The 22,559-nt window shown below is 30.5% G+C and overlaps 6 protein-coding genes across 10 annotated transcripts; 5 read left to right on the top strand and 1 right to left on the bottom strand.

The window, feature by feature from the left end:
• Nucleotides 1–15: 15 nt before the first annotated feature.
• On the top strand, nt 16–3,360 carry LOC126848879 (facilitated trehalose transporter Tret1-like). Of its 2 annotated transcripts, XM_050590156.1 has the most exons (8): nt 16–155; nt 262–631; nt 814–930; nt 1,106–1,175; nt 1,246–1,381; nt 1,528–2,018; nt 2,088–2,378; nt 2,524–2,742. In XM_050590156.1, the coding sequence occupies exons 3-8, from the start codon at nt 851–853 to the stop codon at nt 2,602–2,604; spliced, it is 1,149 nt and encodes a 382-aa protein (XP_050446113.1). In that variant the 5' UTR covers nt 16–155; nt 262–631; nt 814–850; the 3' UTR covers nt 2,605–2,742. The 2 variants fall into 2 exon arrangements, with proteins under 2 accessions (XP_050446113.1, XP_050446112.1); XM_050590155.1 differs by having other exon boundaries at nt 2,088–3,360.
• A 145-nt stretch (nt 3,361–3,505) lies between these two features.
• On the top strand, nt 3,506–6,875 carry LOC126848878 (polypeptide N-acetylgalactosaminyltransferase 1-like). Its single transcript, XM_050590153.1, has 10 exons — nt 3,506–3,827; nt 3,920–4,312; nt 4,438–4,626; nt 4,778–4,944; nt 5,023–5,197; nt 5,346–5,676; nt 5,797–5,982; nt 6,055–6,303; nt 6,398–6,541; nt 6,635–6,875. Exons 2-10 carry the CDS (start codon nt 4,107–4,109, stop codon nt 6,782–6,784), a joined length of 1,797 nt encoding a protein of 598 aa, XP_050446110.1. The 5' UTR covers nt 3,506–3,827; nt 3,920–4,106; the 3' UTR covers nt 6,785–6,875.
• A 616-nt stretch (nt 6,876–7,491) lies between these two features.
• Nucleotides 7,492–12,775, top strand: LOC126849034 (structural maintenance of chromosomes protein 2). 2 transcript variants are annotated; one of them, XM_050590485.1, is made up of 9 exons: nt 7,492–8,087; nt 8,373–8,535; nt 8,647–8,795; nt 8,873–9,151; nt 9,498–10,271; nt 10,335–10,922; nt 11,015–11,636; nt 11,739–11,992; nt 12,250–12,775. In XM_050590485.1, exons 1-9 carry the CDS (start codon nt 7,920–7,922, stop codon nt 12,673–12,675), a joined length of 3,423 nt encoding a protein of 1,140 aa, XP_050446442.1. In that variant the 5' UTR covers nt 7,492–7,919; the 3' UTR covers nt 12,676–12,775. The 2 variants fall into 2 exon arrangements, with proteins under 2 accessions (XP_050446442.1, XP_050446441.1); XM_050590484.1 differs by having other exon boundaries at nt 8,373–8,795.
• On the bottom strand, nt 12,689–16,303 carry LOC126849036 (ribosomal protein S6 kinase delta-1). The gene is made up of 6 exons (XM_050590486.1): nt 15,908–16,303; nt 14,710–15,825; nt 14,369–14,502; nt 13,225–14,305; nt 13,038–13,133; nt 12,689–12,961 (listed from the first exon to the last, which is right to left on the bottom strand). The coding sequence occupies exons 1-6, from the start codon at nt 16,001–16,003 to the stop codon at nt 12,857–12,859; spliced, it is 2,628 nt and encodes an 875-aa protein (XP_050446443.1). The 5' UTR covers nt 16,004–16,303; the 3' UTR covers nt 12,689–12,856.
• A 121-nt stretch (nt 16,304–16,424) lies between these two features.
• Nucleotides 16,425–19,482, top strand: LOC126849037 (uncharacterized). 2 transcript variants are annotated; one of them, XM_050590487.1, is made up of 7 exons: nt 16,425–16,758; nt 17,209–17,385; nt 17,514–17,895; nt 18,073–18,266; nt 18,373–18,708; nt 18,803–18,931; nt 19,030–19,478. In XM_050590487.1, exons 1-7 carry the CDS (start codon nt 16,564–16,566, stop codon nt 19,102–19,104), a joined length of 1,488 nt encoding a protein of 495 aa, XP_050446444.1. In that variant the 5' UTR covers nt 16,425–16,563; the 3' UTR covers nt 19,105–19,478. The 2 variants fall into 2 exon arrangements, with proteins under 2 accessions (XP_050446444.1, XP_050446445.1); XM_050590488.1 differs by lacking the exon at nt 17,209–17,385 and having other exon boundaries at nt 19,030–19,482.
• Nucleotides 19,483–19,904: 422 nt separating this feature from the next.
• LOC126849298 (uncharacterized) lies at nt 19,905–22,396 on the top strand. Of its 2 annotated transcripts, none has more exons than XM_050590991.1 (3): nt 19,905–20,647; nt 20,753–20,944; nt 21,127–22,396. In XM_050590991.1, the coding sequence occupies exons 1-3, from the start codon at nt 20,384–20,386 to the stop codon at nt 21,307–21,309; spliced, it is 639 nt and encodes a 212-aa protein (XP_050446948.1). In that variant the 5' UTR covers nt 19,905–20,383; the 3' UTR covers nt 21,310–22,396. The 2 variants fall into 2 exon arrangements, with proteins under 2 accessions (XP_050446948.1, XP_050446947.1); XM_050590990.1 differs by having other exon boundaries at nt 19,918–20,647; nt 21,073–22,396.
• The last annotated feature ends 163 nt before the right edge of the window (nt 22,397–22,559 follow it).

The following is a 22,559-nucleotide window of genomic DNA, read 5'->3' as shown; positions in this document are numbered from 1 at the left end:
CGGATAAACAATCATGCGTGCGATATTTCTGAAAACATTTGCGCAGCGCGCTTCGAGTCCAGTATCTAGTTCCAAGTCGAAAGTCCCGATTTCAATTGAACGAGCGGGACAAGATGGCCGACCCATTGATTGCTTTATCCAGCAATAAAACACAGGTAGAAAGGTCACGCAATTGGTTATCGAATGGAGAATTTTTTAAATTACAAACATTTTTTTTATTTGATCACAAATCGTTGTGTCTATTTGTGTTTTTTTTTTTAGCTCCAATTATAACATGAGGAAAATCGACCAATCACGAATCCAATTTGAGGAAACTATGGAATATGCGTTTGTATACAACACGCATGATTGGTCGATTCGTGTATGGATATGCTGTAACATAGAATGCGTTTCGTGTTGTTAGATTTAATTTCCATTGCCATAGTTCAATATTCAGAGAGTTTCGTATCCACGAGAGGGGATGATTTCTTGGCGTTTCTTGATTTCTTTTATTTTAAAAATAAACATAGATAAGCCTAAGTCCTCTGGTGGACGATTACACAGCGCAATAATGTGAATATCAATTGGAATCAATTAACAAGAGCGTTTTCAAGGATGACTATTTTATTTTAGTACTTCTTTATACGATTTAGTAAGTTCTATTATATAAACGACGAGAGAAGTTTCTAAAAAAAGAATCTCTCTGATTTATCTGATATATCAATTAGTATAATCGACACATTTATATATCTGATTTTAATGTCTTAATTTTTTAAATATATAACAGCAATGTACCAATTGCTATGTTTATTATTTACGATATGCTCCTTTTAGAAATATATTTCGGCAAGTTTCGTTATTATTATTTGAAATGGATAAAATACAAGTTGTTGACAAAAGGACACATACAACTGTAAAAAATGATAAGAAACTTGACAATGAAACTATTAGGTAAAAAATATTAACAGATTGCACAAAGAGTATGAATTAATGTATATGATTGTATATTTTTTAAAAAGAATTTTGTATGTATGTTAGTTTATATATAAATGTATTTACTGTTATTATTTTTGAATTTCTTTGCATTTATTTAAAATACCTGTAAAATATTTTTAATTTTTTACAGTAACTTTCTTAGTCAAATTTCTACCAGAAACTCAAAGGAAAAAATAACAATGAGAGATATAACACCACAAGTAAGATTTTCATATCTTTATATTTTATGTTTTTATAGATGTAAATTTTTATTACAATTATTTTCCTCAGATTATTGCAAGCTGTATAATTCATTGCATGGTTATAAAAGCTGGTATAAACATGGCTTATAGTACAGTTTTAATAAATGGATTAATGTCAGACAGTGTTGACCTCAAAATAACTGAGAACGAAGAATCTTGGATAGGTCAGTTTTATAAAATTTAAACATCTAGAAGCTGAAGTTATATGTATACAACAGATATGTAGTGTTAATTAGAAATTTTTAGTCAATTAGGATGGCAATTATTAGTAACGCTTTGTTATTTTGCACTTTTTTTTTACTTTCTGTAGCAAGCCTAGTTACAATAACATTGCCGATAGGATCTATCATTGCCGGCCCTCTAATGGATAAATTTGGGCGCAAAACGGTTTGTCTATTATCTTGTATTCCTGCAGCAATATCATGGATTTCATTGATATTCGCTAAATCTTTAATTACTATTTATGCGGCTCGAGTTATAGCCGGAATTGCAGCAGGATTAACAACTGTTGGATTGGTTTATATATCAGAACTCTCACATCCACAAGTCAGACCGATGCTTCTATGCCTTAATTCAGTATTTGTTTCATTGGGTATATTAATTACCTGTTGTTTGGCTGTATTCTTAGACTGGCGTAAAATTGCTATAATTTTCCTTGTATTAGAGTGTTGCATTTTTTTTGCATTTTTCTTTGTACCTGAAAGCCCCTACTGGCTAGTATTCTTTACAAACGGAATATTTGACGAAAAAAGAATTTACAGAATGAAATGCAGTCTAAAACAACTTAACAAACGACAAACGGTGAGTACAATAATGTTTTGCAGTATTTCCTATATTTCAGAAGATTTTCAACAAATAAATATTTTCTAGATTTATGAGCAAGAATACTTGCGAATCATGGAGACATACAGAGACCAAGCAAGCGATGAAGGGTCAAAAAATATAACAGTATCTATAAAACATTATTATCACAAATTCACGTCCCCGACCGTCTATAAACCTATAGCGATACTTTTCTTACTTTTCCTGTTGCAACAACTTTCTGGTTGCTATGTGATCATATTTTATGCCATTTCTGTCTTTCATGAAATGGGTGGAACATTTGGCAAAGGTTTTGATGAAAACGATGCCCTTATTATGTTAGGTATCATTCGATTCATTGTAAGTATTCTAACAGTGTTTTATAGTAGAAAATATGGCAGAAGAGTTCTCTGCATCTTGAGTGGAATTGGAATGACAATCTCTATGTTTCTTTCGGGAATGTATATGTATTTCACAATGTCGTACGATGAAAATGGTAATATAGAGGAAACCATGGTGGATCAAAAATGGTTATTACTATTTTTTGTATTATCTTACATTTGCACCAGTACATTCGGATTTATAAATATACCGTGGACGTTGATTGGAGAATTATTGCCTGTATCCATACGTGGTATTGGTGGGGGTCTCATGGTTTCTCTTGCTTATATAATGATGTTTGCTGTTGTGAAAAGCTATCCTTTTATTTTGAAAAGCATGAGTATTGAAGGTATCTTTTTCTCTTTTAGCTTTATCTCCCTGATAGGCACAGCCTTTGTGTATTTTTTTTTGCCAGAAACTTTGGGCAAATCATTTTCTGATATTGAAAAATACTTCTTGTCTAAAAGAGAGAGGGAAACATTCAATTCTAGAACTTAGAACTTTGTAGAATTTTTTGCTTTTATTTCAATTTATTTAGGTATTTTGCATGATATTAATAATGTTTTCTAGTGAAGCAAGTTAGGTCACTCAGAGAGTGATTAACTAAATCATAAACTTTGTTTTGGATTGCTAAGAGTATTGGATTATTATATTAATCAATGAAATATTTTGAATAAGCATGTGGTTAATCAGGATAAAGAATTTTGTAATTTAAAATCAAAATAGCATCAAATGGGATGATTATTAATGTATTACTTATATTAATCAAATTCAAAATCCATTTCTAATCAAAAATATATTTATAACAAATTATGATCAAATCTGATTCACTCGAAAATGCTATAATAGTGATTGATAAAAGACTGTTTACTTAATCCATTACAAAAAGAAATGTAAAATAATCTCAGACAATAAATTGGGAAAAGTCCTAGAAGTAATCAGTTACAGATGATTAATTTTACATTAAGAATATTGTATATTATTGGGCTCTTTTGTACATACTTTTTCTATTTTAAATTGTGTAATTATGTCATTTTCACAGTCACTTAGCCTAAAATTAAATACAATTTATGTATGCCTCAATTTTTTTTTTTTTTTTATCGTATAGAGTGCTAGTTTTGTATTTGAATTGTACAGAATTTATTTAATTTTTATTTATGATGTGACAGAAGAATAAAACAATTTTCATTTGCTATGGATTTAACATATTATCTACATTATGCTTGCAATCTGCAACCAATGTGAAGAAAATTTGCAATAAAAATAAATATATATGTATGTTAAATGTCAATATACACACGTATAACCGATCGGAGGGCACATAAAAATGTTATGGGCACTGACACATGTTTGATTTTTAACCTCTTTTTCCCTCTCTCTTTTCTCTCTTTTTTTTGTAGTAAGGAGTAAATGTCTGGCTAGCACATCGTAAATATCGGAACATATGTGTCGCTTTTATCGCGTTAATATGCGATATGTTTTGAAGATCCATATTAATAACTTATTTTCACCTGTTGCAGATGTGGCACGCGCCATGAACGGAATACATAACCGACAATAACTACATATCATCTAGCAAGTGTTGCTCTGTCATAACCTGCACCTTTCGACATTAGCAATAAATATAGTGATTAACATAGTATTATTACCGATTATTGGATATATCGGTTACATTGGCTATGCGATGAGTTGTATTCCCATAGAACGATGCCTGCTCACCGCAAAACTCTTGTATTGAAATTGTCATTTTGCACACTATATATAATAGGTATTTTCATTATCGCTCGGCAAATATTTCGTGCCGATGACAATTCTAAGAGTTATAAGGATCAGCTACCATTTCCAAGAGAAGACAATAATTCGCAGATACAGAAACATGTGAATATTGCATTACAAAGTTTGCAGAAGGAAAGGTTTGTATTTGATCTTGTCAATGCAATTTATCATCTGCAGCTTTATCCACTTATTTGACGTATTTTTATTTGCACTCTTATTCAGTTATTTTGCACATTTTCTAATAATTAAAAAAATATTTTAGGTATGAGAAGCAAATATTAAAGTTAGAATATGATGTTGTACCTGGACTTGGTGAAAATGGACAACCTGCTTACCTTTATGGAAAAGATAAGTTTCGAGGTGAAGCATCATTGAAAAAAAAAGCGTTGAACGTTGTTCTCTCAAATAAGATATCATTAACTAGAAAATTACCAGATATACGCAACCCACTGTAAGAATTTAATATATGTGGTATAGCATTTAAAGAGATTATTTTTATATATGTACATATAATAATAGTCATATAATAATCTTCATATAATAACATATAATAATCTTCCTCTTTTGGTTTTGTAAATGCACATATGGATTGTACATCACAGATGCATGAATCTTACATATGACAGATTATTACCAAGTGCTAGTGTTATAATTATTTTTTATAACGAACCATGGAGTGTTCTGTTACGTACAGTACACAGTGTCCTAAAGGATTCTCCACCACATTTGTTGAAAGAAATTATTTTGGTTGATGATCATAGTGAGGAAGGTATAACGAAATTAATATCAGTATATAAATTAATGATAATGTAGCAAAAAGAATATTTTTTGTTTTGTTGATTTGTAGAAGAACTTCAGGGACAATTGAATTATTATATTTCAACACGTTTACCTGCAAAAGTAAAGTTATTAAGGTTATCATATAGACAAGGACTGATACGCGCTCGTCTTCATGGAGCTAGAAATGCTAAAGGCGATGTTCTTGTTTTTCTGGATGCACATTGCGAAGTTATCAAAGACTGGTATCAATTTGAACTGGTATTAAATTAACTAGAAAATATAATTCCTCTATTTTATACATATATCCGATTTTTATATTTTAAATATAACAATAACTTTACAAATGAAAAGAGAGAACGTCATTAATGTATATATTTTAATACAATACAGGTTACAACCATTGCTACAGCGAATAAAGGATAATAAAAATGCTGTATTGATGCCAATAATTGATAATATTTCCGAGGAGACACTAGAATATTTTCATGATAATGAAGCATCTTTCTTTCAAGTTGGTGGATTTACATGGTCTGGTCACTTTACATGGATAAATATTCAGAAGCATGAGATCGAGTCACGTTCCTCTCCTATATCACCAACTAGGTCTCCTACTATGGCAGGTGGTTTGTTTGCTATTAACAGAAAGTATTTTTGGGAAATTGGTAGTTATGATGATAAAATGGATGGTTGGGGAGGAGAAAATCTGGAGATGTCTTTCAGAGTAAGTAACTTTTAAGTATCCTTATTAAACTTACACTGTAATTACATTACATATATCAAGAATTTAATATTAGCCTAGTGAGATTTAATTTTTTTTTTTGATAAATCAATATTTTGATAGATTTGGCAATGTGGTGGTACATTGGAAATCATTCCTTGTTCTCGAGTTGGTCATATTTTCCGAAACTTTCATCCATATAAATTTCCAAATGATAAAGATACTCATGGAATAAATACTGCTCGTTTAGCATTTGTATGGATGGATGGATATAAGAGATTATTTTTGCTTCATCGTAGTGAGTTCAAGGTAACATCAAAAATTATTTAAATAATTATTTGAGTCACATATTGTATCTCACATAGGTAAAAAAATGTGCAGGATAATCCAAAACTTTTTGGAGATATAAGCGAACGTTTAGAATTGCGTAAAAGACTCAAATGCAAAAGTTTCAAATGGTATCTTGATAATATTTATCCAGAAAAATTTATCCCTGATGAAAATGTGGTGGCATATGGCCGTGTTAGATTACGCAGTAAACAATTGTGCCTAGATAATTTACAACATGAGGAAGATAAACCATACAATCTAGGTTTATACAGTTGTCATACTAAATTATATCCAAGCCAGGTTTGCAAATTTTTATGCTAATTGAACCTAGCTATTAATGTCATATTTGAAGACATATTCACTAAAATTCCATGTTGTATTTGCTGCAAATTAGTTTTTTTCATTGAGCAATTCTGGCGAATTACGGAAGGAAGATACTTGTGGGATAATATTAGATGACAATCAACAACCACATGTACAAGTTCAAATGACCGAGTGCAATAGTGAAAATGGCGAAAAAGATTGGATATTGACTAATGTACTGTATCAATTTTTAATATTAACAAAGATTAATACATACGCATTATATATATTGTGAAAATAACTAAATAATGACATGCTTTGATTGTAGGATGGCAGAATAATACATGTAGAAAGTGGACTCTGTCTCGATGGTACTGGATTACATAGTGACGAAAATGTACGAGCGACTAGCTGCGCTAATATACCGGATCAATTTTGGAAATTTGATTTCTACAATAATAAAATGCTATCTGCATAGCATATATTTATTGTATATACTCGCGTATTTAGAGTACATGCATTAATTGGAACACATTAATGAATAATAATTTTTTACTGTTTCTGCTAAACATGTACATTTAAATTCCTCACATTCCACCTTATTTTTTTTCTGTGCTATTTTGGAATAAATTTAAAATTAGTCTAATTTAAACAAATAAAATCCGAATATTTACATGAATTTTATTAAAATTTTTAATATCTTATAGCATATTCGATTTGATAGTTCAGAGTCATCAAGTTTCAAATCGAGATCTGACTCGACACGACCCAGAGTCGGGTAGAGTCAACTAATCGAATACGCTATTAGAAATGTTTTTTCACATTTTATTACATTCGGTGTTTCTTTATTTTGATTGGTCAAGATAAATGATATCAGACTAGTAATTTTCGGAAAACCAATCAAATATTTTCTAGCTATTTTCGAGTCGAACGCATCCAATCTAATTGCGTTTTCGAATAGATAAGTTAATTCAATTTGGATCAATTAATCACTATATTTTACTATGAATTCAAGTCTGTTATTGACAGAGACAATGCAATGACGTCATTAATCGCTCTTAGGACCAATTTCACTTCGGTTAAGTTAACCGACGGTTAAAATCAGCAGGGTGGCAACAGAAAATAGAGGTGAATGAAAACCAAGCATTCTTATCATTTCAGTTGTCACCCTCGTCGTCAGTTAATCTAACCGAAGGTGGTGAAATTGGCCCTTAAGAGCGATTAAATTTACTCCATTCGAAAACGCCATTATTACAAATTGAAATCTGAAATTTCAAAAAATTCGACCAATCAGAAATTAGCTCCTTTTATTCTGATTAGACAAATTCCTATCTTTAATATGTAGTCTGATACTTGACTGCTTGTGACTTGTGACCAATCATCATCCGGTTTTTGTGGAAATAGGAGACTGATTGGCTTCTTATCTCGCGGGATGTATTTCTCCGCTTTTTGTATGCGAGTATAACGGTTGGTTTTCTGCGAGTTATCAGTTTAAAACGTTCGAATTTTGCGGGAGATCATTTTTTTGCGTTGTATCGCGTAAAATGTATCATAATTAATATGCTAATAACTGTATATTTTATATATAATATATCCTGCCATTAATTTTAACGATGTACATTAAATCGATGATATTGGAAGGATTCAAATCCTATGGCAAAAGAATCGAAATAAACGCTTTTGATAAGGAATTCAATGCAATCACAGGATTCAATGGCACTGGAAAATCAAATATTTTGGATGCAATATGTTTCGTTTTGGGCATTACAAATCTTGGTCAAGTGAGTTTCGTGTGTAAATCTTGTTTTCCATAAATTTTTTTTTCAAGAATATTGCACATATTCTAATACAGTCTTCTTGCATGTGAAAAAAAATTATCTCATAAAAACACTATTAATTCTTAGATAACTTTGTGTTACAATGCATATAATTACAAAAATTTTCATACATTAATCATTAATATTTGTTATATGCATTAAAAATGAAAATTGTTTAATACATCTATTGCAAATTATTTCCTATAATTTATTAAATTATGTTTATAAGATGGATTTGCTTAAATATAGGTACGTGCTACTTCTTTACAAGATTTAGTTTATAAATCAGGGCAAGCTGGTGTAAAAAAAGCCAGTGTTACAATAATATTTGATAATCATGATAGAGAGGCATCTCCTATGGGTTATGAACATTACGAAGAAATTATAATTACAAGACAAGTAATAATTGGTGGTAAAAATAAATACATGATTAATGGAACAAATGTACCAAATAAACGTGTACAGGATCTGTTTTGTTCAGTTCAGTTGAATGTAAATAATCCGCATTTTCTGATCATGCAAGGTAGAATAACAAAAGTATTGAATATGAAACCAGTGGAAATTTTATCTATGCTTGAAGAAGCAGCTGGAACAAAAATGTATGAGAAGAAAAAACAGTCGGCACTTGTTACTATAGAAAAGAAGGATAGCAAATTGAAAGAGATAAACGATGTATGTTGTCAGTATTGTTTTGCATTAATATATTTTAAACATTAATATTATTTCTAATTGTTAAATCTATATTTTAGATTTTAAAAGAAGAAATAGGACCACGATTGAATAAATTGAAGGAAGAGCGAACACAATATGTAGAATTCCAACGAATAGAGAGAGAACTTGAACACTGCAAAAGAATTTATCTTGCATGGAAATATGTTACTGCATTTAGTAATAGTCAGGAAACAGAAGAGAATGTCAAGATTGTGCAAAATAAAATAGATTTGAATGTAGAGAATATAGCTAGTGGTGAAGAAGAAATCAAAAATATAGAAGAAAAATATGCTGAGCTATTGAAGAAAAAAGAAGCGGTATGATTTATTTGTTATTTTATTTATTCTATTTCCTTTTTTTATAAAGTCCATAGATGTAAATTTATATAGAATATTATATAGAATAATAATATATAAACAACCCTGAAAGACTAAGAAGATATGTTTAGATGTTTTAAATTTGCATTTATTTATATGAGTGATATTTAATTTTTTAATGCTACTTTTATATTGAAATATTTTTATAGAGTAGTATGTTTTTGTTATGCATATAATCTAATAATAATACAGATATTTTAAGAAATAATAATAAATTTACCATAGTCAGTATTACTTTAAATATGCAATATAAAATAAATATTATTATTAAGCAATTTTTTAATAGGAGAAAGGTGGTCCGTTAGAATCTTTAGAGCAAGAATTACAAGGATATGAAAAGAAGCAACATAAGTTAACAGCTGAAATTAACAGTAATAAAGAAAATATTAAAGTAACAAAAAAAACAATAGATCAAATAAAGATTAACATAGCTGATGATAAAAATGCACTTAACTTAAAAGAAGAAGAATTAGAGAAAGTTGGAGGAGTTTTCCAGAAATTAAAGGAAATGGATCAGAAGGATACCGAAGCATTACTAAAAGCACAAGAAAAATATCAGAAGATCAGTGCTGGTCTATTGGAGAGTGAAGATGGCAAAAATGCAACATTAGAGCAACAGTTAATAAATGCCAAGCAAAGTATAACGCAAGCACAAACTGAGCTGAAACAATGTGAAATGATGCTGAATCATAACAGACAACAGTTAAATAAGAAACAAAAAGATATGGATAACACTGAAAATGAATATAAAAAATATAATATGGATCTGGAGAAAAAACAAAAAGAATTGAAAAATTTGGAGAATGAATTGCAAAAATTAAACTATGAGGATGGTTATTCAGAAAATTTAAAAAACCAAAAAAATAACTTGATGACAGAAATAAAACCATTGCGTGAGCAACTGGATCAATTTGAACTAAGACATCCTCAAACGAGATTTGAATATCAAAATCCTGAACCTAATTTTAATGCAAAATCAATAAAAGGTATTGTGTGCAAATTAATTAGCATAAAGGATAAAAAAGCTGCATACGCCTTAGAAGTAGCTGCTGGAGGAAAGGTAATATTTATTGATCAATAATTTTTAATGAGAATTTATTTTATGATAGTAATTTTGTTTTAGCTTTATAATGTAATAGTTGACACAGAAACCACAAGTAAAAAAATCCTCCAATATGGACAATTACAACAACGAGTTACCATCATACCACTTAATAAAGTGACTGGTAAATTTATGGATCAACAAACAATTGCTTTGGCGGAAAGATTAGTTGGAAAAGATAATGTTCAACCTGCCTTGGCTCTCTTAGATTTCCCAAATGAGCTTACACCAGCAATGACTTGGATTTTTGGCCAAATATTTATATGCAAAGATATGGAAACTGCCAAGAAAATAGCATTCCATGAAAAAATTATGAAAAAATGCGTTACTTTGGAAGGCGATATCTTCGATCCAGCCGGCACATTATCCGGCGGTGCTCCAGCAAAATCTGGATCAATTCTATTAAAACTAGAAGAATTAAGAGAAATTCAAAATGAACTTAATAAGAAAGAGCATCTCTTGAGAAATGTAGAAACTGCTTTATCAAATGTTGCACAAACTGCAGAAAAACATGCAACATTAAAACAAAAATTTGACTTAGTGACTTATGAAATGGATATGATACGACAGAGATTGAAACAAACAAGTTATCATAAAATTAAGGAAGAGGTATGCACATATGTATTTGAAAATTAAATTTACAGTAATTTATATGTAAATATATATCTTGTAGATTAATTCTTTTGTCGATGTTTTGATAGGTAGATTCTTTAAATGCAACTATTGAAGAGCTTAACCAACGGATAACTACAGCAAAGAATTTAGAGAAGGATAGCACAAAACGCGCAAAAGACATAGAAATGCAGTTAAAAGATGCAGTTAACGTTCGTGAAAAACAATTAAAAGAAGCTGAGAATCAATTAGGCATCTTAAAGAAAAAAGCAGAACAAAGTCGTAAAGAATGGCAGAAAAGGGAGCAAGAATCAGAAACACTTGAATTAGAAATAAAAGAGTTGAAAAAGAGTATTGAAAGTGGTAATGAACAATTACTTCAAGCTGAAGAAAAAAGCAATTTGTTTGAGCAAAAGGGAGAAACTCTTCTGCAAGAATTGGGAGAAATAAAAGACAAAATTACAGAATTGCAGAATAGTGTTAAAAAGCAAAAGAACATAATTAATAAGCAAAATAAAGATATGCAAGAATTATTAACAAGAAAAGAGGATATTATTAACCAGAATACAGAACTGAAATTAGACATTAAAAAATTAAATCACGAAATTAATGATATTAAAAAGTGTGCAGCTGATTGTAAACATAAGGTTTTGGAACTCACAAGAAAGTATGAATGGATTGAACAAGAGAAAGCTTACTTTGGAAAGGAAGGTATTTGAATAACATACACATATATTATGTTATTAGATGGATATAAAAATATCAATGTCAAAATATGATTGAAAATTATATATTTGTTATACATATTTTTAGGTGGAATATACGATTTTAAAGTTAATAAACCAGATAAAATGGAACAGAAAGTACAACATTTGGAAGGAATGCGCGAAAAGTTATGTCGCAATATAAATACACGATCAATCAATCTCCTTGATAAAGAGGAGGAACAATACAATGAGACATTAAAAAAGAAGAGAATAGTTGAAAATGACAAGAAAAAGATTCTTGAGACAATCACACATTTAGATGAAAAGAAGAAGCAAACTTTGATTAAAGCTTGGGAGCAGGTATAATTTTTTCATTTAGAAGCAAATTTGTTTTAAAATACAAAATTACACATACCTTTCTCTATATTCATATATAATAAAGTATAGGATATATCATAATGTCATCGTCATTGCATGTGTATATATGAATACATATATAACAATTTAAATCTGATATGTTATAAATAAATTTATTTCTAATTTAGATTATGTGTGAATATTATATAAATGCAAGATATGCAATTTGCAAGATATATTGATCAATTTTATTTCTTCAGGTAAACAAGGATTTTGGTTCAATATTCAGTACTTTATTGCCAGGTGCCGAGGCTAAATTAGAACCACCAAAAAATGAGACAATAACAGATGGCTTAGAAGTGAAGATCGGATTTTCAGGTGTCTGGAAAGAGTCATTGGGAGAATTATCCGGTGGTCAAAGATCCTTAGTTGCCCTGTCATTAGTCTTAGCTATGCTTCTTTATAAACCTGCACCACTCTATATTCTAGATGAAATAGATGCTGCCTTAGATCTTTCACATACAGAAAATATAGGCACAATGTTAAAGAAACATTTTAAACATTCGCAATTTATCATTGTGTCCTTGAAGCCTGGTATGTTCAACAATGCTAATGTCTTATTTACAACTAGATTTATTGATGGTATGTCAGCAATAAGTAGAACTGAGAAAATAAGATCCAAATAATTATATTACACAATTTCTTTGATTAAATTAATTTTTTATTTCTATTTTTAGAACTACTTATTTGTATTACACTAAAATAAAGTTTTTATATATAAATGAATTTATATCTTTATAATAATAAATACATATTCAACATTTTATTAACAATTATACGAAATTTATTAACTATCTAATATAAGTATTACGTTTGAAAATTGTCCATATTGGACCAATCAATCCCCGCGAAAAATAGATGACGCTTTATTTCATCTATTGTCAATCGTTCATTCGGATGATATTTCAGTATCTGCAATCATAACATTATAGATAAAATTACAATTTGTCATTTTATATAAATTCATTTTTTATAAATATAAACTTACGCCATATAACAAAGATCTTGCATTTTCTGATAGCTTGCCAGGAATGTTGACTGTGGAATGTGAGTGAAATAATCCTGGATGTTTGACGATAAACATCTGTTTAAAAAAAAAATAATAAAATAAAGACTGTTAAACTCTATTATTGTTAAGAATAACCTTACAATTAAAAATGCCCAATTTTACATACAATGCCAGTAAGCAGTTCATACAAAATAACTCCAAAACTCCAAATGTCTGTAGCGGATGTAACGAGAATAGTTGGAGAATACATTGTGCATTCGGGCGACGAATATGGATAAGTTAGCTTCGACAGTTCCACATTGCGTTGCGGTACAATATAAGTGAGCCGCACATGTCCTGCGTCATCGAGAAGAATATTATCAGGTTTAAAATCAAGAATCAAGACGTTTTGTTGATGAAGTGCCTCTAAAGCTAAAAGTATTTCAGCCGCCCATGATCGAATTACAGCTTCAGGTATTTGCCAAAGTATCTTTTCTTCATCCATAGTATTTTCTTTACACGAATGCGAATATTGTATTTCATCAATACTAGAGTTAACGTTCGACGAAATTGTCCGATCGATCGAATCTTTAATATTGTTATTTTTACAGATGTATATTACATTATCGGTCAAGACATTCTGTATTGAAACAGTCTTTGAATTGTTATGAAATAATTCATCGGTTTTATTTGCGAGTAAATTATGATTTGTGCAATTTTCATTTAATGCAGATACGCGAATGTTCTTTGATATATTCGAATTCTCGCTATTACTTATCGATAAAGAATTAGCGTCTTTCGAATCTTCACTAATGTTATCTATCTTAATATTATTTGATGATTTATTGCAATAAATATCAGATAATGTACAATCTGATTCTTGAAATACTCGAGCTTTCTCGTTTATTGATAGTGTATCTTTCGAGTGTCTCAATCCCTTAGATTCATTTAATTGATTTGCGATGGAATTGCTTTTTTTCAATGTCGCATTAACGGATTGTAACAATTTTTGTGACTTTTCTAACAATTGTATGGTAGGCACCTCCGTATAGATTTCATTTAGGACATCTACAGAGCATTGATGATCCCTTCTCCATTTATTATTTTCTACAATTTCTTCTGTTTTATTCGGTTCGTGAATATTTTCATTGTTATCGAGATCCTGATTAATATGTTTATTTGTACATACATGATTTGAAATCACATTAGTATACAAATAGTCAGATGCTTCGTAATGTAGACTTACAAAATCCCATAGTTTTCCACAACTATAACACAGAACATATATAAGTAAATGATATTCTACAAATTATTACAAATTAAATATATACCTTGCATATTGCAGAATCAGAAATACAGTTGTTTCAGTTTCAATGCATGCACATAAATGTACCATGTATGGTATCTGTCCACGTAATATATAATCACTTATATTATCCTCGTGAATAGAAGATCTTTCTACAGTCTAAAAAAATCACAAATTATACTACTAGTATAATAGTCCTATACTAGTTATACTACTAGTTATACTACAAATTTTTAGATGCTATCTAAAACATCTATTACAATATTTAATATTATTGAAGAATGATAATTTAACGTTTTTAAAAATTTTTAATCTCTATTAAAATTAAAGCTTGTATGAAATATATATCCATTTAAGATCTCTTACTTTTATTATCCTTTTGCAATTCGCACGGATATCCATCACGAGCATCACCGATTTTATTACCTTAAGTACTTTATAATATTGAAGCTCTGATATGGGTTTGCTCACTATTGAGATATTACAATTTAAATGCCTATTATATAATTGTTCAGCTCGTGCTAAATACTTTGATATTTTATCCTTTATACTCGGTACTCTTGTACTATCTGGATCAAACTGCACGCCATTTATAAGACACGATATTCCCAGTTTGTACTGCATGAAAGCTTCCTCATACTCAGCTATAGATTCATGCTTGAAGGCCGCGCTCATATGAGCAGCAGCTATTAAGAGATATTGCGTAAAATCCGTCTGTGTCTGATATGAAGTATTCGCTTTCTCTTGTAATATCGAACATGTGGAACGTGTATTACAATTCGAAAAATCTTTAATGTTATTGTTGACATTATAAAATCCTGACACATTGCTTAGTGTTGTTACATTGTCTTTGTCAAAGTTTTTATTCTTAATATCTGCATCGCAATCTCTTCTAATATTTTGCGCATGCGATTTTTCCGTTTTATAACTTTGTTCTTCCTTTTTCACATTTACAATCTGTAAATTGGTAGTGCTAAGAGATTCATTCTTTCTTTCAGATGATACGAATTCGTTCTCGTTCGTATAAATAATATTTGGCAATGCAGAACACGGATTTGTCAAAACATTGCGAGATGTTTTTGATAGTACTTGAAGATTTTGTGCTGCAATATCATTTGCAGAATCATTCAAAGGGGTGATGAGATCATCTTCCGATGTATCGGAGCATAAAGAATGCGCGCAATAGTTAGCATAATTATCCGCATGACTAGTTTCAAAGAATGTTATAAAAATATCACTTGAGTATAAGTACGAATGTCGTCCTACAAATTCCAAAAAATTTAGGATGTATCTCTTTCTTTCTTCTACAACTTCGGTCTCAAATCTGCCGAAATATTTAGACTTGGGAAAAGTTGGAAAGGCTTCTTTTATTCCTAAACACTTGTGCAAACTGCTGAGCTCCGAGTGAAGCTTTTTGAAGTCATTATAACGTTTCCATACTGATACCTTTGATAGTTCTTCGCGAGAAGATTTCAAAAATACCTACAAAATATGAAAAGCTTGACTATTATCGAGATTTAGAAAACAATATATAATAACATTTTAAAACATATATTACATATACCATAGATGTAATTTTGTAAATTGTGAAGCCTTTCTTATGCCGCCTTGTTTCCGTAATTATAAAACGTTTAATCCATTTGTCTTTTGCAGGTGCCATTACTTAATTTACATATTGATCGATAAAATTTTCTATATTTTGATAATATTGAGATTTCTCATCTGACATGAGTGTGAAAAATGTAAACTAATGTAAAATCATTTTTATTTTTTTAGTTTCGCCGTATCATCACACGTATTATAAACGTAGAACAATATTTATATTAATGCGCCTGAAGGCACATATTATTTTATACCAGTTCGCACATTTTTATACGATTTAATGTAATTTATGTATCACATAATTGTGTTAAAAATCGGAGTAAAGTAAAAATGACAGAAAACTGTCACTTCTTTCGCGGAACAAAGCAAGACTAGAAGCGAATTCGCATTAGTAATACTTGCATGGCAACAGTAGTGTTATTCAGTGTTATGCGCGCGATGAGTGGTTCGACTGATTGGTCATTCGATAGGGAATTTTCAAGCCTCATATCAATTGATTCTACAAGCGACCGTCTAAAATGATGAATTAACTTGTCCATCTATACGATCACATCACAATCCCATTCCGAATTCCATTCGTCTCGAAGAGGACTGAAAAGGAAACGAAACTGAAACGACATGACTGACATCGTTGGCCAGCGTAAAGTTAATCAGAGTTATCGCTTTAAATGGAACGATTATCAAAACCACCTGTCCGATGTCGTGCGACAGTTGTTGGAAGAGGACTGTATGGTAGACGTCACTCTGTCCGCAGCTGGTCAACGTATTCACGCGCATCGCATCGTATTATGCGCATGCAGCACTTTGTTTAAAGTAAACAAATTGGCTTTCGTAGTATATTAACAATAATTATTATCATCAATTATTATTAATAATAAAATAGTGTAATATAATAATAATAATTATTAATTATAATTATAATGATTATAATTAATTATGATTATAATTATCTTATGATAATGTTTGAACGTTTCATAGAAATACTTTATTTTTCTCAATAATTCATAAATACAATTAAGCGTTGTATTTAATAGCAGCAATAATAATTGCACAATTGTATAAAAATTATAAGTTTTCCTTAAAATTTCTTTTGTTGTCTATATATTATCTTTATATATCTCTATATATTGCTTATATAGTATATTATACAAAAATAAACAACATATTAACATAATAATATATATGATAATTATATTTATATTTTTATTTATTAATAAAATTTATACAGTAATTATTGTAATATCAATATTGCATAATTTGTAGGAAGTTCTTAGTCAAGTGACAGAAGATTATCCAACAATTATTCTGAGTGATATATCACCTCAGAATGTAAAATCAATTATTGAATTCATTTATCATGGCGAGGTTCGAATTCCTGTAGATAATATTAATAGTTTACTTGAGGCTGCACAGTCGCTAAAAATAAGTGGTCTTGTCGATGTTAGTATCAAATTATTATCTATATTGTTAAGTGTACCGTGCAAGCTATTTTGAATTTTATTTTGCTATAAGACTTATACATATTGTATTACCAAAAATGTATAATTGTTTCATAATATTTTCAACAGATAAATGGATTTGAAGAAAAAACTATTAAAAATATAAAAGATTCTACAGAAGAAACTGTGACAGAAATAGATAAAATTGAAGAAAATGGAGTTGGATCTTTAGAGAATGACTTGCATACACAAAGCATCATTGAAAATTGTATCTCAAATAAAAAGAAAAAACGTCGCCGCGAGACTACAAAGAGAGATTACAGCGATGACATGTTGACTTCTGCAATTAATGATTTAAAATTAGGACAGACTTTAATAGAAGCTGCTACCAAACACAATATACCACGCTCGACGCTATATATGAGGGCAAAAGCATTAGGCATACATTTAAATACTTCGAGAAATGGATATCCTGCAGAGTGTATGAGTGCAGCGATAACTGCTGTAATTGGTTAGTGTCTTTTCTATTTTAAATATATATTTTTGAATTTTAATATATTATACATATATTTATTTAATATATATATATATATATATATATATATATATATATATATATTATATTTGTGTATGTGTACATGTCATTAATTAATAATTATATAAATCACTAATATTTTTCTTATTATAGGTGGTTCAAGCTTACAACATGCATCAGAAATGTTCAGAATTCCTAAAACTGTGTTATGGAGACGCATACAAAAAGAGGGTTATCAGAACTTACGTTCTGAAGCCAAGAGATCATATGCTTTAGATACACGAGAGGCTGCTGTTAAAGCTTTGGAAAGAGGAGAGAATCTGACAAAAGTTGCATTAGAATTTAAAGTAAATTTTGTTTCAATTACTTTTTCTTTTCATTGTCTTATTAAATTTTTTATCTTTCATTTGTAATTAATTTCAATATCGCAGTCAATCAAATTTAATTTAACAGATACCAAAGACTACATTGTTTAGAGATAAAGCACGGCTAGTTGATCAAGGTAAATTGCCTTTGTCATTTTGGAAGAAACGCAAAACCGAAAATGAGGAATTGAAAAGATCGCGATTAGAAGAGGCTGTAGCTGCCTGCAAAGGTGGCAAAATGTCGCAAGCTGCAGCATCTATGACATATCATATTCCAAAAACTACGATATGGCGAAGGCTTCAACAAGAAGGCAAAAAAATGGGAAGACTCTCAAATATAAAAAAACGACAACATCTGGGTGGTATGCCGCAGCACGATACTGAAGTAAAAATACAGGAAGGCTCCAGCTTTAGTTATTGTGAGGTAATGTATCTATTGCAAATTCTGGAAGGTAAAATATTAAGCTGATATTTTTATTTAATGGAACTATTTAATGGAATACATAATATCGAACTAGGTTTCTTCGGAGATACCTATAACTTATATAGATGACAATAGTATACCTGAAGATTCTGTAATAATTTTAACAACAGAGGAAATGGAACAATTAAATTTCGAAGAAGGAAGACAAATCATTGTAAATACAGTATGTAAAATATTATTTACATTTGTGATAATTTACCAAATTAAAATAGTAAATTAATTCTCATCTTTATTGCTACAACTTATTTTTATTCTTTTCAGGAATCTGGACAGGAATACATTCCATGTACAATAAGTATTGAAGATAACTCAAACTATTCTGAAAGTGAAAGTTAATATTGAAAATACAGATACAAGTTAAAATTAATTAATATTAAATATGTACATGAAATATATATATATATATATATATATATATATATATATATATATATATATATATATATATATACTTTAAAAAATTTTATTATATTAATATTACACTTATATTTTATCACTAATGTATAAAGCTTTTTCTGTATAAAGATGAAAAATACAATAGATAACGCGGAGAAATTTAATTCGTTCCAACAAAAGAGATGAATTGTGCATTCGTGGAATGTTCCTTCTTATTCTCTTAAATTGTTATAGTTATTTATAACGTAATTAGACAAAATATATTTCTTAATTCATGCCAATATACATGTGTGTGTATGTATTTATATATTGGTCGACTTAGCCTAAGTCTAGTCTGCCTAAGTCTTTCTTAAGACTGAAACGTTTAAAATAATGTAAAAGATAAAATATTTTAGAAAAATATTTTCTTTTTTTATCCGCTTTTACCTAATTATATGTATTTTGCAACAAGTAATTTTAGTCTTAAATGTATATATATCCAAAATTAAATTTTTAAAATCGATTTATGTGAGAAATGAATAAAAAGAATTACTTTTTGTTTACGTTAATATTGTATAATTTTATATATTGCGCGTTTTTTTTAAATATTTTATCTTTTACATTATTTTAAACGTTACAGTCTTTTAGAAACACTTAGGCAAGTCGACCAATCACAATTGAGTATTCTCGAAAAGATAAATTAGATTAGGATTAAAGAGATAATACTTGAGTAAGATTTAAAAAGTTAAATAAAAGGGCCTAGCAAGGAGAAAAAATAATACATGTACATGTATACGTTTAAATTGTAAAAGAGACTATGAGCGAAAGAGACAACTCATCAGACGCATATTGCGCAAGTTAACATAAACGCATCCGATGCATCAGTGCGCGCGCGTGCGACGCGCATTGCTTTGCTTGTAGTCATCAGCAGCCATCAGATAATTGCGCGTATCATACAAACACGCGGGTGCAGCCACATTGTGCTGCGCCACGAAAGAGAGAGAGAAAGAGAAAAAATCTACAAAAAGCGCGTTCGTCAGAGAAGTCTTGTCTTGGCGAAATTGCGTGCAATTGCGACTCGAATAGCGACGTGTGATACGCAACAGTCGTGATTGTGACCTTTTGTCCCCGCATAACTTTAATAACGCTGAAACGAGGTGCCTCTGCTTTTCGCGAGCGATCGTGACCTTCCTAATCGAGAACGCCAAGCGGGAAGATTGCGTACATCTCGCGGGAGGACATGCCGGACAGCGGGGCTGTCTATCAACCGACAACCGTCGGCTACACGTACGACAGCGGTGGCGACGGCACCGGCGGCGGTGGTGGCGGTGGTCTGAGACACGGCTTCTGGCGCATCATGTCCAGGCACAAGCTCAGCTCTAGAAAGTGGCTCGAGTGGATGCTGTTGTCGGTCGCGCTGTGCTTCTTTGTCGCCGGCCTCACGACGATGCTCGTCAGCCTCGTCTCCACGGATGGTTCGTCGCAGACGAGTACCATACAGGAGGTAAAATCGCCATTCTCACTAGGGTGATTGTGCAAATATATTTTATTATTTCTGAATTTTATTGTAGATTTGTGCATTTGAAGTATAAATTAAATTCAATCGCAGGTAAAATCAGAAGGGCATACAACGATGGCTACAAATGTACAACAACAAATAGAGGATGCGGGAAAAGGTTCTGTAGCATTAGGCGCCGGAATGATGCTGGTCGGCGTATTACTTGGCTTAATTTGGGCATGGCTCACATTCTTTCGTCGTAGCAAATCGCCGAGAAACGGCATGACGGGCAGCAGTGGTCAGGTAAGCGGACACAGTTCAGCTGAATATATTTTGCGCTTATAATTTTATTTTACCAGAAGCCATCCGCTCTCTGGTACGTTTTGTACGTCTCGTTTCTTTATCTTATGTACGCGTTGCTATGAGGAAAGATGTTGGGCGGTTTGAATCCATCGACTGACTTGCTGGTGGGTTCCACTTCGCAGTACGGGCCAGTACTCACAGAGGTGCCGAGTCAGCTGAAGATGAAGCAAGCCAACTCGCACGACACACCAGTGCTGCCGCTTTCCGATCAAGAGGAGGAAACGCACACGCTAATGCAAGATTCGGCAAGTCCGCCGTCCGTTTCCGTTGGATCTAACACCATCGTTAATCAGATTCAAGGTTGAGTAAAAGCGATCCATTGTTTTTGCGCGAAAAAGCGCGATGTAACACTTGGTTTATCGCTTCGATTGTATAAATTTAACGCGTTTCCGAATGATTTTATTATAACTTAGCAATTTTTGCAAATCGTCTGGCTTTATTTAGGATTGGATGTCATCTTTCTGACTTCTTTAAATCGCAGCATACGATGCTGCTGACATCGATCTTGTGATTTAATAATTTTATGCCATTTGAAAGAAAATATTTCTTCCTTTTTTAATTTGCCCGAACTTCGTTTACATTTTGTAGCATAGTTATTATTATTATTTTCTTTTTAATAGACAAGCGTGCGATTTAAGAGATCTCATTTATAGTATATTTAGAATATTTGGTATTTTTAGTCCTCTCTTTGTTTTTGCCTACACACATTCCTCCACTCCGTCCACTATCATCATTAATATCTTAAGTGAGCATTGGATCCAGATAGAAAAAAATATGCAATACACAGATTCTATTGTGAACAGTTGCATTATGACTGTGTTTCGTGAGACTTCAAAAATAATTTTTATATCAAAAGCACATTGAATTTACTGTAAAATATATTTCTTTTTAATTTACATTTATATATTATTAACAAGTATATAGTTATTAACTTTACTTAAACATATATTGTGAGCAAATTTGCACTCGCCTGAGTAAAATTAAATTCTATCTTGCCTTGATTTGACGCGTTTGTAATATTGATACGCATAACATACATTTAAGTACTAAATGAATAACAGTAACAGCAATCATCATTGACAATATATACTGTAAATTAAACATCACACACATTGGTATATATATACATTAAGTCAATAATTGTTACTGTATTTAATACATACACAAAATGTTATGTATATATTAGTATAATGTGTAAAACATAAGATGAAATGGACTGCAATCTTAAAAGACGGTTGATAAAATATGCATGCCGTAATGCACAAGTTTTATATCTCATTTCGATTTATTTTGTGTTTATATTATACATAATTTTATATTGCACTTAATTTTATTACAAAATGATTTTGTATAATGGATATATTCGCTTTAATAGATTATCTATTGCGTTAACGGATTCTTTGTGATTTTATAAAATTAATTTAATTGATCTCGTATATACAAATAGAATGTAGGTTTTATCTCCAGGAATATAACATCATATAAAATTATTAGTTTTGAATATGAGAAATACGTGATATTGTATAAAGCACTAATGTAAAATTTTTATGCATTT

This window comes from Cataglyphis hispanica, chromosome 4 (assembly GCF_021464435.1).
Source record: "Cataglyphis hispanica isolate Lineage 1 chromosome 4, ULB_Chis1_1.0, whole genome shotgun sequence".
NCBI classification, from domain to species: domain Eukaryota; kingdom Metazoa; phylum Arthropoda; class Insecta; order Hymenoptera; family Formicidae; genus Cataglyphis; species Cataglyphis hispanica.
Note: the sequence above shows the minus strand (reverse complement) of the source record. Positions and strands in the feature narration are given on the sequence as shown.

Bases quoted from the DNA above. Each gene is read 5' to 3' on its own strand.
- LOC126848878 (XM_050590153.1), top strand. From the start codon at position 4,107: ATGCCTGCTCACCGCAAAACTCTTGTATTGAAATTGTCATTTTGCACA. The intron at 5,677-5,796 runs GTAAGTAACTTT...ATATTTTGATAG, and splicing joins ATCTGGAGATGTCTTTCAGA to ATTTGGCAATGTGGTGGTAC. The intron at 6,304-6,397 runs GTTTGCAAATTT...GCTGCAAATTAG, and splicing joins CTAAATTATATCCAAGCCAG to TTTTTTTCATTGAGCAATTC.
- LOC126849298 (XM_050590990.1), top strand. From the start codon at position 20,384: ATGCCGGACAGCGGGGCTGTCTATCAACCGACAACCGTCGGCTACACG. The intron at 20,648-20,752 runs GTAAAATCGCCA...ATTCAATCGCAG, and splicing joins AGACGAGTACCATACAGGAG to GTAAAATCAGAAGGGCATAC. The intron at 20,945-21,072 runs GTAAGCGGACAC...CTATGAGGAAAG, and splicing joins TGACGGGCAGCAGTGGTCAG to ATGTTGGGCGGTTTGAATCC.
- LOC126848879 (XM_050590155.1), top strand. From the start codon at position 851: ATGGATAAAATACAAGTTGTTGACAAAAGGACACATACAACTGTAAAA. The intron at 1,176-1,245 runs GTAAGATTTTCA...TATTTTCCTCAG, and splicing joins TGAGAGATATAACACCACAA to ATTATTGCAAGCTGTATAAT. The intron at 1,382-1,527 runs GTCAGTTTTATA...TACTTTCTGTAG, and splicing joins GAACGAAGAATCTTGGATAG to CAAGCCTAGTTACAATAACA.
- LOC126849037 (XM_050590487.1), top strand. From the start codon at position 16,564: ATGACTGACATCGTTGGCCAGCGTAAAGTTAATCAGAGTTATCGCTTT. The intron at 17,386-17,513 runs GTTAGTATCAAA...TATTTTCAACAG, and splicing joins AAATAAGTGGTCTTGTCGAT to ATAAATGGATTTGAAGAAAA. The intron at 18,267-18,372 runs GTAAATTTTGTT...TTAATTTAACAG, and splicing joins AAGTTGCATTAGAATTTAAA to ATACCAAAGACTACATTGTT.
- LOC126849034 (XM_050590484.1), top strand. From the start codon at position 7,920: ATGTACATTAAATCGATGATATTGGAAGGATTCAAATCCTATGGCAAA. The intron at 10,272-10,334 runs GTAATATTTATT...ATTTTGTTTTAG, and splicing joins AAGTAGCTGCTGGAGGAAAG to CTTTATAATGTAATAGTTGA. The intron at 11,993-12,249 runs GTATAATTTTTT...TTATTTCTTCAG, and splicing joins TGATTAAAGCTTGGGAGCAG to GTAAACAAGGATTTTGGTTC.
- LOC126849036 (XM_050590486.1), bottom strand. From the start codon at position 16,003: ATGGCACCTGCAAAAGACAAATGGATTAAACGTTTTATAATTACGGAA. The intron at 13,134-13,224 runs GTATGTAAAATT...TTTTTTAAACAG, and splicing joins ATGAACTGCTTACTGGCATT to ATGTTTATCGTCAAACATCC. The intron at 12,962-13,037 runs GTAAGTTTATAT...TTATGATTGCAG, and splicing joins CAAGATCTTTGTTATATGGC to ATACTGAAATATCATCCGAA.